Source organism: Cavia porcellus, unplaced genomic scaffold, assembly GCF_034190915.1.
Source record: "Cavia porcellus strain 051 isolate PalLab524CR breed Dunkin Hartley unplaced genomic scaffold, mCavPor4.1 scaffold_25, whole genome shotgun sequence".
NCBI classification, from domain to species: Eukaryota; Metazoa; Chordata; class Mammalia; order Rodentia; family Caviidae; genus Cavia; species Cavia porcellus.
Window position 1 is genome coordinate 458573 of NW_026947508.1, and position 13876 is coordinate 472448.

At 58.7% G+C, this 13876-nt stretch overlaps 2 protein-coding genes across 4 annotated transcripts; both read left to right on the forward strand.

The window, feature by feature from the left end:
* Nucleotides 1–51: 51 nt before the first annotated feature.
* On the forward strand, nucleotides 52–4821 carry Tmem88b (transmembrane protein 88B). Of its 2 annotated transcripts, none has more exons than XM_063235273.1 (2): nucleotides 52–590; nucleotides 1731–4821. In XM_063235273.1, exons 1-2 carry the CDS (start codon nucleotides 318–320, stop codon nucleotides 1947–1949), a joined length of 492 nt encoding a protein of 163 aa, XP_063091343.1. In that variant the 5' UTR covers nucleotides 52–317; the 3' UTR covers nucleotides 1950–4821. The 2 variants fall into 2 exon arrangements, with proteins under 2 accessions (XP_063091343.1, XP_063091344.1); XM_063235274.1 differs by lacking the exon at nucleotides 52–590 and adding an exon at nucleotides 842–1110.
* A 175-nt stretch (nucleotides 4822–4996) lies between these two features.
* Nucleotides 4997–13364, forward strand: Vwa1 (von Willebrand factor A domain containing 1). 2 transcript variants are annotated; one of them, XM_003461547.5, is made up of 4 exons: nucleotides 7226–9377; nucleotides 10210–10767; nucleotides 12040–12318; nucleotides 12400–13364. In XM_003461547.5, exons 1-4 carry the CDS (start codon nucleotides 9305–9307, stop codon nucleotides 12804–12806), a joined length of 1317 nt encoding a protein of 438 aa, XP_003461595.1. In that variant the 5' UTR covers nucleotides 7226–9304; the 3' UTR covers nucleotides 12807–13364. The 2 variants fall into 2 exon arrangements, with proteins under 2 accessions (XP_023421064.1, XP_003461595.1); XM_023565296.2 differs by lacking the exons at nucleotides 12040–12318; nucleotides 12400–13364 and having other exon boundaries at nucleotides 4997–9381; nucleotides 10606–10726.
* Nucleotides 13365–13876: the final 512 nt, after the last annotated feature.

Here is a 13876-nt window from a genome sequence, read left to right on the forward strand (position 1 = left end):
AGGGACGGAGGAGGGCCCAGTGTCTAGCCAGGCCAGGACACATCTGTGCAAGGCCTAACTAGAGCACACAGGAGCTTCAGCAGTCACCCGGCAGACAGTGGCTCAGCCTAGCAGAGGGAAGGCTGAGGCAGAGTGTGGCCCTGGAGATTGACCATCAAGGCTGAATGTACTTGGGCCAGCATTTGCTGTCTTCTTCTGGGATTTGGATGGGTGTCAAACCTGGGATGGATTAAAGCGTCTCTAATGAGACGGAAAGAGGGGTGCTGGTCCTGTCACCTGACTGCCACTGTGAGCCTACAGACCCCTGCCAGGACAGCATGAGTGATCAGGAAAGGGAGACAGAAGATGAGGGCTGGGGCACCTCAGATACAGCACCCATGCTGCCCCGAAGGCCTGCTGATCACCGGACCTCGGCCAAGACCTACATACAGCTGCCAGGCCTGGCTACCAGAAGCCTCCGGACCCTGCTGCTGTTAGGCCAGGCTGTGGCCTGGCTCCTGCTTCACTTGGTGCTGCCCGGGACAGTCTTCCTGCTGGTGTTGCTGCCTGCAGCAGCTGTGGTCTACTTGGGATTCTTGTGTCACTCAAGGGTGAGCTCAGGCCTCCAGGGGCGGGGTCCCTGGGGTGTGGGGGTCCTGAAGAGGTTCAGAGCCCTAGGATGGAAAAGATCTGCCCCCTTCCAGCACTGCCTCCTTGTGCCGAGACACACGTGCCCCTCCCCTGGAACACCCTCTTCTCCTGCACAACCCCCTAGCTGAGACCAAAGAAAGGCTTTTGTGTGTTACCCACAGGACAGCGCCCTCCCCTCCCCTCCCCAGGCCTCCCATCCCTGTACCAGGGGCCACCAGGGCTGGACAGCAGGATGGGGAGGAGAGGGGAGGAGTGCCAGGAGGAGGCAAAGTTATTGCCAAATTGCAGGAGTCTTTACAACACACACAGCCTTCCCAGAGCCTTTCTGCTCCTGCTGGCTTCCCTAGCTGTGCAGTGGGTTTTAGCATGGTCAGGGACAGGGAAGGTGCCCATGGATGGATCCTGCCTGCCCTCTACGAAGCATGGGGCAGTATGGGGACAAGGTGGCGCTGGCTGCTTACAGCAGGTCAGGGGCTCAAGGTGAGTGCCAAGACGAGGAACAACCACAGAATGGAGGGCAAATAGTAGGAAAATGAAAAAAAAAAAATAGTAGGAAAATGGGGATAGGAGGAAGTGAAAATGATTCTTTGATCATCTTAGGGGGCCTCCACAGGCTCCTTTTTCCATCTCTGCCTAATATCCACCATTCTTTGCATGGCCCGGCCCCACGCGGGCCAACCCCGGAGCCTGCGCTCTGCGTATCAACCGGGTCCATACCGCGGTTCCTTCCCTCCTGCCCCGCCCCTTGCTCCACTCTTCACCAAGGCCCCGCGCCACCCCTCCCCATCCTGCGTCCTGCGTGCCTGGCTTTAGGCCCTACCCTCGCATCGCATTGGTCACGTTCAGGTCCATCGCCATGCCCCGCCCATCTCCGCTCTTGCCCGCCCCCCCCCCCCCCGTCCTCTCTCCCGCTCACTTCCCGCACGGATACGCCTCCTTCCCTCTCCAGTCCTCCAACTGCCCTGGTCTAGTGCTCCGCGCCCACATCCTACTGGGCTGCTAGGGGCCCGCCCATCCCTCCTCCTGCCCCACCTCTTTTTCTCTCGACTCCGCCCATCGCCCATATGTCCCCGCCCCCCTGACCGCCCTCCCGCCCGCAGGTCCACCCGGCTCCCGGCCCCCATTGCCGCGCGCTCCTCTCGGACCGCGGTTCCGCGGCGCTCATCGTGTTCGGCTTCCTCTTACTGCCACCGCTGCTCGTGGTCGCCTCGGCCGCCCGCGCCCACCTGATGCGGCGCCTCCGCCCACTGCTGTTGCCCTCCGCACGGACCCCCGAACTCCACTCCAACAGTGAAGAGCACCTCTGCGCCTGTGTGTGACGCCCGGGAGGACCCCGAGTTCCCCTGTGTGATCTCCACAAAGTGGTCCTAGGTCGGAAGCGGGGCGGTGTTGGCCTGGAGGCTGCAAACGTGCAGTACCCGGGTGACCACCAGGTGGCACCGGACTCCTGTGACCTGGATCGGCCCTCCCGCCTCGCTCTCCGGGTCCCTGCTTGGGACGCATTGGGTCACCAAAGGCCACCATGGTTTCAGGGCCTGTCCAGGGCCGCGGCCAGCCCCAGCCCGAATCAGGACTCACTGTGGCAGGGCTCCCAATGCCTGCGAGCTGAAGTAAGAGCTTAGTCTATTTTTCTGAGTAATTTTAAGATCTCTCTTTGTCTTTGGCAGTTTACAGTTTAACTAGCATGTTTCTAGGTGTGGATATGTTTTTCCCCGTTACTAGAATTGAGCTTAGGACCTCAGATGAGTAGGCAGGTGGGCTACTTTCCTACTTTATTTTGGTTTGGTTTTTTGGGGGGTCTCATAAGTCTCTAAATTGCCCAGGGTGGGTTCAGATTTGCAGTCAGGCTTCCTGCCTCAGCCTTCCAGAGTGCTGGTGTTACAGGCCAGCACCATCACTTCCAGCTCCCAGATCTTCTTTCTTTTGAGTCAAGATCTTGCGAAATTCCCCAGACTGGCCTTGATCTTTGGTGCCCTCCCCATCTTCAGAGTGTGAGCCACTGTTCCCACCTTGGGCATGTTCTTGATGATCCTGTGTGGTATACATGATTGTATTTTCTGTTTCTGCCGATTCATGTCTTCCAGCAGTTATGAAGCATTCCCAGTTCTCAGTCGGTCTCTTCAGTTTTGCCTCCCATTCACTTTACATTCTTTCACTGTTTCCTCTTTTTTTTTTTTGTCTTTTTCCTTTTTATCGGTACGGGGGATCGAACTCACCACTGCCTGCTTGCAAGGCAGGCGCTTATGCCGCTGAGCTAAATCCCCAGCACCAACTGTTTCCTCTTTTTTCCCTTGTCAAATTAGTCTTTTGTGTGTGTTCTGTTTCTGGGCAGCATTCTAGGCAATTCCTTCAGGTCTTCTCCCAGTTTACTAGAATTTGTTCCTTATATCTAATCTGCCATTTAAATTTTCTATTATATCTAAAAATTATGTTTGGTCCTTTTTCAGATTTATTGGATAAATGGGGGGGGGGGGAATACCAGGAATTGAACTCAGGAGCTTGTGTTTGCCAGACAAATGCTGTGCCACTGAGCTAAATCCATGGACCTGAGCTGATAGATTCTGATGATCTCTGTGCATGCTCACTTTTTGGATACCAACTCTGATTTTTTTGTTTGTTGTTTTTTTTTTGAGATTGGATCTTGCTATGTAGTTCAGGCTGGCCTTAAACACACTATGTAGGGTGAAATAGTGCAGTGTTTCTTTGAAGGTTGGCAATTATTTTGGGATGGTGGGGCAGGAATTCTAAGGCCTCATCTGTGTTAGCTGGCATCAAACTTGTGATCATCCTACTTCAGTCTCCCAAGTAGTTGGGGTTACAGGCATGTGCCACCACGTCTAGAGTTCATTTCTTGTAGTGTTTAATGTAACAGGAGGGCTTTGAGATATTTACTTTCATATAAGCCCAGCGTGTGTTCAAAATGTGTGATTAGTGTAATTCACCCAGAAGAACCTAGCTGTGGCTAAAAGGCCTTTTAAATGACACCACACAGCATGTTGCCAGCAGGGCTCAGCCTGTGACTTGCAGGGTCGGGGTTCTGCCTGTGACCAAGGTCACGCACGTTCTGTGGCCTCAAGCAGAGACCAGTGTGTAGCTGGGTGAGGTCCAGTGGGTGTCTGGGGGTTTTCCAACCTTCATCTGTGTCCAGCTTTGATGCTTTTCCTGAGCAGACGGAGCCAGCCAGTCGCCAAGCCACCTAGGAGGGCTTCCCTTGGGCCCTGGCCACCTTCCTTCCCTTCCTGCCACAGGCTGGACAGGCTCTGGCTGCAACCAGGAGTTCAGGATGAGGGCTCCCCTGGGAAGCCCTTGGCCGAGTCTGCCTGGCCCCATGGTTGTCAAAACAACAGCTGGGTTTGGTGGGGGTGGGGAGGTGAGTGGGAGCTCCAGGCTGCAAGCTGAACCTTGAGTTCTGCCCTGGCAGCTGGCTGCCTGAGGTGGCTGGTTTGAGAAAGGGGTTTCCCAGCTTGCTAGGTCTGTTAGGGCCCCAGACAGCCTCCAGCTGGCCCTGGGGACCTCTAATAGAGACAAGTGGGATTACCTTCCTCACCCCAGTGTGCAGACCTGCTTTCAGTGGACCATTGTAAGAGTCTTGTGTGGCAGCACAAGCCTGGATCATAACCATACTTAACAGGCTGAGGCAGGGTGATCCTTTAAAGGCACCTGGGCTGTATGGCAAGTTCCAGCCTTGCCTGGCCTACACAGCAAAAGCCTGTCTCAAAAATTTAAAAAACCCCAAGGATTAAACTTCTAAGTTCATTAGAAATATTACAGGCAGTCAGCAAGAGCTGGGTCCTCAAGAGAGTTAGGGAAAGGATGAACACTTATTAAAACCATGCTGGAGGCACATCTGTTGGAGGCCAGGCCTTGAGATAAATGGTAACTGCTGGTCTAATGAAGCCTAGATAGACATAGGTGGGTGACCAAGACCCTTGGACTCATCCCTTCCTGAAGAGTTCCTTGTTCTTTCCATGGGGACTTGCTACATGACTTGCTTCCCCATTGGATCACTATTACCTAAGCAGCTACACATGTAATCTTATTGGTTGGTCACAGCTATAACCCACGTTGTACCCATGTGGTTGTGCTGTATTAAACTTCCCCTGAGAAGTGGGCTCCTTGCAGACCCACTTGGGGCCCCTCCTGCCTCTCCGATGCTCTCCCTCCCTCTCAGTAAATATTTCCTAATCCTTACCTCTGATGTTCCTTAGACTCATTCTTTGATTTTGGGAAACTCAGACTCCATGTATCAGACATCTAGCAGGCTATAATAGTTCCCTTCTATCATACTTGGAGGTCCTACATTGTTTTCTATGTCAGGACCACTGTGGGGTTACAGCTATAGACTCATGGCAGAGCACACTGAAGCAGAGGCCCTGGGTTTGAGCCCCCAGAAGTAGACAAAAAGAGGAGCCCTACAGGCCCCACAGAGGGCCTGATGTCTGAGTTTTGTCCTGGGGAGCAAATTTGGGTCAGCTGTGTGCTGCAGGCTGCAGCTGGTCCACCAGTGCCCCAAACACAAGACGTGGGCCTGGGGGACAGGAGGACCCAGGCACTTCCCAAAAGTGGCCTCTCCAGGGCCTTAGGTGGTCATCTGGGCAGCTGGGAAAAGATAGGAGGGGATGACGGTCATGAAGGCAGGGATCCAGCCCTCCAAGCCCCAAGACCCCCCAAACCTGAAGTAGTTGCTGATGTTCACCACTCTCCTTCCCCCACCTGAACAGGACCCCACCTGGGTTCCACAAGTCTCACTCCCCAACTTGTACCCAACTTGAGCTCTGTATTCTGCCTTCATGACCTTGAGGGCCAGGTCCAGGCAGCCTGATGACTGCCTCCCCAGGAGCCCTTCTCAGCCCAAAGGGCTAAGGTGGCCTCCCTTTTCCCAGGCTATGAGCTGCCACCCTGTACTGGCCCACCGTCAGCTCCTCAGAATTCTGAGGCCCCACTGAGGAAGAGGCTGAGAACACAGTGCTTCCCTGGTGGCTGAGCCTGGGTGAGGAGAAGCTGGGTGTGTGTGGCGGTCTAGTCAGCTTCTTCCCAGCCTCCCCTGGGCAGGGTTGTTGTCCTCTACAAGTAAAGAGACTTAGCATGGTGAGGTCCCCATCTTGCCTAAGACTGTGTGTTTGTTAACAAAGTTCGCGCAGGTGTACCCTGCACAGCCAATAGCTGAAGGAAAGGGACCTGCTTTCCACACTGTCCCTGCGGCCCCAAGTGTGAGCACTCATCAGGCCCTGCCCTAGCTAGGCTGGAGGCCAGGCAGGGGTGTGGGCAGGGCCGAACCAGGGGATGGGCTAGGGCTGGCCCTGAGAGCCCAGTCCCTGCCCCTGGTTGGTCTCCTCCTCCTGGTGTTGACACAGGGCTGTCTTCTCCACTGTGACCTTCCCAGCAGGCCTCTGGGTGTTAGGGCCTGCCCAGGGCACCTGCCTGAGCCTGCCTGGACCCTTTCTGGAGAGAGGCAGGGCCCCCTCAGGAAGACACACCATTGCTAGGCAGTTTCTGTGTCTTACCTCTCAAACTCCGAGCCCCTGTCCTATCTCTGATGACTTTTTTTTTCCCCCCTCAGTACTGGGGATTGAATCCAGAGCCTTCCCACTGAGCTATAATCCCAGCCTCTTTGTAATTCTTATTTTGATATGGGGGCTCAAGAAGTCCCTAACTGATCAAGCTGTGCTCAGATTTGGGATCCTCCTGCCTTAATACTGGGATTGCAGGCATATGCTAACATGCCTGGCTTTGTGGCTGTTTACCTACGCATCTCCCTCAAAGCCCAGGGTTGGGGGTGTAAGGCACCTCTGCCCTTGTTTCCTCCCTCAGAATCCCACTCCTGCCCTGCACTTGAAGCCCTACAGCCAGCCCTGTCCTTTCTCCTGCCCTGAAGTCCCTGCTGCCCTAGGCCTCACAGGCCCCCACCTGCATAGGGAAAGCAGCCACGCCTCTCTGCAACACTGTGCTTGGCTCTGCCTGTGTGTGCCTTGAGTCCCCAGTGCAGAGACCAGTGTGATGCATGGATGTGGTGGCCCTAGTTGGGCTACTCATCCTGCCACCCCAGCTGCAGAGGAACTGGACTGGAGTCAGCTCAGGTTCCTGGAGGTGAGCCAGGTCTCCAGGACAGTCCTTGGGCCCTGTCTGGCAAGGCCTTGACACCGAGAGTGGAGAGTCAAGCCTAGGGGAATGGAGGGAGGCAACAGGAAGTGGTTGCTGGGCCCAGCTGCACTTGGTGTCCCCTCCCGTCCCTGGCCCCCTCTCCCCAGTCCAGAGTACTGGGGTGGTATCACAGGGCCTGTGCTTACCACATACCCCTGGCCAGGTCTCTCCTGTCCAGCAGCTGCTTCCATGTCTGAGTACATGAGTGGGTTGTGTGTGGGACACAGCATGACAAACAGCAGCCAAAGGCCGAGGGTCAAGGCCCACACTGTTCTGCCCTCCACTGGGGTCAGAGGCCCCAGGAGCTGCCCTTTTCCATGGGGTCAAACATGACTACAGTGAGCTGGGGACAAAAGGCCCTTCTTCTCCAGAAGCTGGGGCTGAGTGGGGGAGGGAGCATTCCCGAGGACCTCCGTGGGGGCGGGGTGGCGCCTACCAGAGCCTTGACTCTGGCTCAGGAAACCCTCCCACCTGCCTGCTGGGAGGCACAGGGACTCTTGGGACTGGGCCAAAGCTGGGTAGGGTGGCTGCAGCCTCCAGGGCTGCATTTTCCATCTTCAGTCTGCTGGGCACCAAGACCAGGCACAGGCTTTACCTGGGGGAGGCTGCTGAGTGTGCCCTGACCTGTCCCTGCCTGTGTCCAAGTCTCTGAGCCTCTCCCTGCTGCTATTTTCCTTCAGAAATGGGGTTTCAACAGCTCTTTCTATGCCTCCCCAGTGCGAGCTGAAAGCTGAGTCCTGGGTCTGGCCATGACCCTGCTGACCCTCACTCTCCTGGGCCTCTCACTTGTACGAATTTCTCCTGTGTCTGGGGCCAGCACGGGAGGCAGGTAGTGTGGGACACAGGAACAAGACTTGAACTGGTGACTGAGTGGGTCTCCCACGAAGCCGAGCAGCAAGGAAAGCTGGATTTCGTCCCAGGCTTGGTGCAGGCTGGGCCTCCCGTGCCTTCTTCCTTTGATGTTTAGGCGGCAAGGAGGAGGGTGGTTGCTTCTTGAGCACCTGAGTCCCAGCCAGAAAGACCCGCTCACTTTTTCCAGAAGGCAGGGAAATTTCCCCGTCAGTGCAGCAGGGCTGACCGAGGTGACTGTGAGCCCAAGTGCTGTGAGTGTGGCTTCCCCAGGGGATGGGTCAGCATGACCCAGCTCTCCAGCCAGGGATAGGGAGGGAACCTGTCTACCTGGGCGTGCCTCCACTAGCCCGGAGCCGCCACCCCATCCAGGGCCTTGGTGCATAGTACCTAGCTCCTTGGCAGCTTGACTCTGCTGGAGGGTGGGGGCCAGAGGAAAGCCCTGGTGGTGCACCCGACTCCGGGCCAGGCCCATGGCTCCCCCACCAGGGGTCAGTCAGAAGCTCCAAGCGGCTCCTCTTCTGCTAAGGCCCGGGTCCGGTGGAGTCCAGCCAGCATCCACTGCCAAGATTCCCGGCAAGGGACACAGTTCTCGCTTGTTCCTGCCGGCAGCTTCTCAGGCTTCACCACGCTGCTTCCTTTTTTAGGCAAAGCAGACTCCAGCCGTTCTCAAGGCCCCATGGTGTCTCACCTTCCAGAAAGGGAGGAAGGAAAACCATTGAGTCTCATCCGTCCTCCCCACTGAGCATCCTCCTGCAGAGGGTGGGAAGGGAGGGGATATCCTGCATGTGCCCCCTCTCCCCCAACTCCAAGGTTACCCCCATCCCCAAGGGCTCTAGCAGGGCAGGGGATGGGGCTCCTGCCCAGGAAACGCGAGGGCTGTGTCTTTGCAGCCAGTCCGCTCTGGTCTGGACCTAACCAAGGTCAAAGGACCCAGCTCCAGCTGACCAGTGGTCCCCCCGGGGCCCCTGAGACCTGATGGGCCTGGCCCTGAGCCCCTCGATGGATAGTGGAAGAGGCCAGCAACAGGCCAGTCCATCAGGATCAGAGAGGACAGGGCCAGGACCTCCCCTTCTGTTCCTGAGGGTTTTCCTCCAGGAGCTCCAGGTGCCTTGCTAAGTCTTCCCAAATTGTCTACGAAGCGGAGCCCAGGGTACTGTGTCCTAAGCTCCACCCAGGGGCTTTCCCATTCCCTTTCGCTCAGGTCTTGGAAACACCTAAGCCTGCCTTTTTGGCCCTGTGGCCACTGTGTGGCCTGGACCTGGGCTTCCCTGGGGGGTGTGTTCCTGGCGTCGCCACCGCTTTATCCTCTGGCGCTCAGCCGCGGCTTCAGAGATTCTGAAGTGGGCAGATCTAACGGGCTGGGATTAAGAGGGCTGGGAGACACCAGGGCCTCACAACCAGGGAAGGAAACACAGATGCTGCGCGTGGGCGCCCAGGCGTATGCGCCATCACACACGCGGGCCAGTTAGTGGGCGCGCCTCTGCGGAATCCGGGCAGGTGGGCGTCTTCGAGTACTAGGCGTGCGCGCGCCCGGGCGGGCCCGAGTGGGCGTGGCTCGGAAGTGGGCGTGGCTGTGGGATGGGCGTGGGTTCTCGGGGGCGGGCCCAGCTGCCGCCTGCAGCCCGCCGCCCAGGAGCAAGCAGGCGAAGAGCTGCGGCCAGGCGCCTGGTCCCACGTCGCGATGCTGCCCTGGACTGCGCTAACCCTGGCCCTTGGGCTATGGTTGACTCTGGCGCGTAGCGGTGCGGAGCGCGGTGAGTGCCTCGTGGCTCCCGGTCCCACTGCCCACGGGAGACGGCCACTGTCCTGGGGACCGCTGGGTGGATGGGTGCGCAGGCCGCGGGATCCGGGTGGGTGCACTCAGGTGCACAGCTGAGCGGGCCTGGATGCCTAGACGGCGGTGTCTGTCAAGGAGGCTGCCCTGCCTCAGTTTCCCTGCCTTTGGAAGGGTCCTTAGAAGAGCGGTGGTGGAAGGACCGAAATTGGCCTACCGAATGGGGGAATTCCCAAGGCCAGGTGGCGCTGGCTCGGTAGCAAAGGCTTCGGGAAGGAAAGGGGGCTCTAGGCTGCTGGGGGTGGTGCATTGTGCTTCTGAGGTCCAGAGTAGGGTGACATCATCCATAAGTGGGGTCAGGATTCCAGCCAGCCATCTGGGCTGGGGGAGCTGTACTCAGTGCTCCGCCTCCCCCATTCTTGCACCCCTACTAGCACCCTCCCTGAGCTGAGAGAGTAAAACCTAGCTTGAAGGCATCTCTAAAGTGCAGCCTGAGGGAACAGGGCCCAGACGGGCTACCCACGAAGGCCTTGCTGCTTGCACATCTGCTCAGTATTTAGAGGGCTAGTGCCCCTTCCACAAATGGGACAGAGTCAGCCTGGGTGCCTTCATCACACAAACTATGTGCACAGCTAGAGCAGGGAGAATGTGGGTCTGGTTTTTGGCTCAGAACCCTTGTCCCCTGGGGTACCACCCCATGATCCTGGGGAGGGCAAGTGCTGCTTCAGGAAAGCCCAGGCCCTGAGGATTCTGCCCTAGGTATGGGTATATCTGGGACCCCAACCTGGGACTAAAACTTGTCTTTTCCCCAGGCCCCCCAGCATCAGCCCCTCAAGGGGATCTGTTGTTCCTGCTGGACAGCTCAGCCAGCGTGTCACACTACGAGTTCTCCAGGGTCCGAGAGTTTGTGGGACAGCTGGTGGCTCCTCTGCCTGTGGGCCCAGGGGCCCTGCGGACCAGCCTGGTGCACGTAGGCAGCCTGCCACACTCTGAGTTCCCCTTCAACCAGCACAACTCGGGACAGGCTGTGCAGGATGCCATTCGTGCCTCGGCCCAGCGAATGGGTGACACCAACACTGGCCTGGCACTGGCATTTGCTAAAGACCAGCTGTTTGCTGAGGCTGCTGGTGCCCGGCCAGGAGTGCCCAAGGTACTGGTGTGGGTGACAGATGGGGGCTCCAGTGACCCTGTGGGGCCCCCCATGCAAGAGCTCAAGGACCTGGGTGTCACGGTCTTCATCGTCAGCACTGGCAGGGGCAACCTGCTGGAGCTGTCAGCTGCTGCCTCGGCCCCTGCAGAGAAGCACTTGCACTTTGTGGATGTGGATGACCTGCACATCATTGCCCAGCAGCTTCGAAGCTCCATCCTCGGTAGGTGGGGGATGCAGGACCAGCCTGGATTGACACTTCAGGGGGGCTCATGTACCTGTGCCCAAGGGTACAGTGGGTCACAGTGTCCATGTGTTGGCCACAAATGCCCTCAGCTGGATGCCACCTGGGCTGTGCAGAGACAGGGCCAGGCCTGAGTGGCCACTTCCAGATAGAGGCACTGGGCCAACCCCAATATCAGATGTGGGTCAAAACTATAGAGCGGTGAGGATAGGGAAGGAGATGCCCTGGTTGAGACCCTGCCTCTGTCACCTCACACCTGGGAAGGGAACAGCCAGAGAGGTCAAGGACTGCCCCTCCCAGGGCTCAGGCCTTGGGGTGGTGAGGCCCCTTATACTGCTACAGGGCTGGGCACCACCCACTGGCTTTTCCCTGAGGCCTGCCCCCAGTCATGCCTCCAGGGGGCAAGGCTGGAGACAAAAGGGCTGGCAGCTGGTGGGTTAATCATCCACCCTGAGCTGCAAAGGGTTGGTTTGTGGACTGGAAAGGGATGGAGGGCCCTCCCACAAATCAGTCTGGGGGACATCTGACCCCAGTGACACTACCAGGCACAGCTGAGCCTACTATCTACTACCTCCTTGAGAAGGAGGTAGTCAGTGGGTGAGGCTCCTAGGCCCAGGCAGAGTCTGAATGGGGGGATAAGCACCCCTGGTGCCCAGCATTAGCAAAGAGGACCTGTTTGTGACCTGGATAGGTGGGACTCGGCCCAGAAACTGGCCAGCCTGAAGTAGCCATGTGACGTCTGTCATCACAGGTTCAGGGGCCCACTTTCGTCTGCCTACACTACCACCTGGCAACCTGGCCAGGTAGCACCCAAACCCCTGCTACTTCAGGGATTGTCACTCACCCCAGGGTCTCTTTCATCTCTTGATTGCACCTCTGGGCCCCCTTTGCCTGACTGTCTAGAGCTTGGAGGATTCCAGACCTTGGCCGTTGACCAGACACCACCATGGATTCTGCTACCTTTGAGGCACCTTCATCCAGGCTGCTGGTCTGGGTGCGAAGTGGCCACTACCATCTTCCCCACCAGTCTGGGTTCTGGGCTGAGAGGCACGGAAGATCCTAATGGGGTCTGGGTTGGGGCTGCAACTCACAGCGTGTCCATCATGGCATTGCTCTTCCTTATCCTTGGCCAATGACCCCACCTGATCTCCTGGCGTACCTCCAATCTCACTGTCTTCCCTAGGTCAGCCAGGGCCACCCCCTAGCTGGGAGGAGGCGATTTTGGTCCCCTGACTCCCACATCCTCCGCAGATGCATTGCAGCCGCAGCAGTTCCATGCCTCCGAGGTCACCCCCAGTAGTGTCCGCCTGGCCTGGCCAGCGCTGCTGACCGCGGACTCAGGCTACTACGTGCTGGAACTGGCACCCAGCGACGGCTTGGGGGCCGCCCGTCGTCAGCAGCTGCCCGGCGATGCCACGGGCTGGACCTGGGCAGGGCTCAAGCCAGACATGGACTACGAGATGTCGCTGCTGCCTGAGTCCAACGTGCGCCTGCTGCGGCCGCAGCACGTGCGGGTGCGCACGTTGCCAGGTGAGGCGCCGGGTGAGGCGCGGGGCACAGGCCGGGTGGGCGCGGGTCCCCGAGCTCCGGCTGACCACCCTCTTCCCACAGGCGAGGCCGGGCCCGAGCGCCTGGTCATCTCGCACGTCCGGCCGCGCAGCCTCCGTGTGAGCTGGGCCCCAGCGCTCGGCCCGGCCACCGTGCTGGGCTACACCGTGCAGTTCGGGCCGCTGCGGGGCGGCGCGGCGCAGCGTTTGGAGGTGCCGGCCGGCCAGAACAGCACCACGCTACAGGGCCTGGCGCCCGGCACCGCCTACCTGGTGACCGTTACCGCCGTCTTCCGCTCCGGCCGCGAGAGGGCGCTGTCTGCCAAGGCCTGCACGCCCTCTGGCGAGCGCAGCCGTGCTCCACGCCCCCCGGGGCCCGCACCCCCAGCCCTGAGCCCGACGGGACCTCCGGAGCCACGGGCACGCGTGGGCCTCCTGGCCGCCGCCAGGGAGACACGGACAGGGCGCTGAGAGCGGGCTGAGAACCACAGGCCTGGTCGCCCCCGCCCGGAGAGGAGGTTGCAGCCGCCCCCGCAGTGGAAAGCGGGCCCGCGAGAGGCAGGGGCCACCAGAGTCCCGTGTGGAGAGAAAATGGACCGGAGGTGGAGGAGAAGCTGGCACCGGTCGGGGCCCAGAAAGCTTCCTGAAGGAAAGGAGGGCAGGGGGCTTTGCCAGGCTCCTGGCTGCCTGGAGGACCTGCGCGACCTGGCCCGGCCTCACTCGCAGCCTCTAGGTGCAGAGGGTTAGGACTGGAGTCTGGCATTCAGGACCTTGGGGACAAGAGCCTCCCGCTCCTGCTATCGCCAGGCTCTAAGGCCAGCACTCACAGGGTCACAGACAAATTGGGGGATGGGGACCACTGCAGCCACCTCGACTTGTCCGACCCCAAGGGGTTACATTCATTTGTCACCTCCTGTCATCTGGGACAGGGCCTGTGCCTCCAGGATCACCTGCTGCTGCCGGAGCCCAGCTTGCCTCTCCCCACTAATGAACGAGACTCCAAAACACAGTAAATCAGATGTAAACCCAGCCCGTGGTCTCATGGAATGCTTTACTCCTCATTGCGACCTTGCAGCTGAGGACAGGTGGTGCGAAGGTTCAGATGAACCTGTGCGTGTGGAAGAGGCAGCAGGCTGCATGCACAGTGCCTGGCTTTCTCTTCAGGAACGGCCCTGTTTCTGGGGCCCGTGACTCACTCTCTGGATTGGGGCAGGGGCTGGCCCTTGGAGGACAGCCAGCTGGCATTCCAGGGCCATCACCATAACCATTCTTGTTCCGTTGGTCCCCACTTGGCACCCTCAGCTCCATGGCAAATCAGTGGCTACCACTGCTGGCAAAGCCTTGCCTTTCACTGTGGCTACTTTGGCAGGGTTAAAAGGAGCTGTCTGTTTCTCTGTGCAGGGTGTGTGCCAGTACTCTGTGTGTGTGTGTGTGTGTGTGTGTGTGTGTGTGTGTGTGTGTGTGTACGTCTGCATGTGCACTGAGGGAGCTTTCCTGAGAGCCTGCCTGCCACTGTTTTCAGAGACCCTGATGAGCATTGC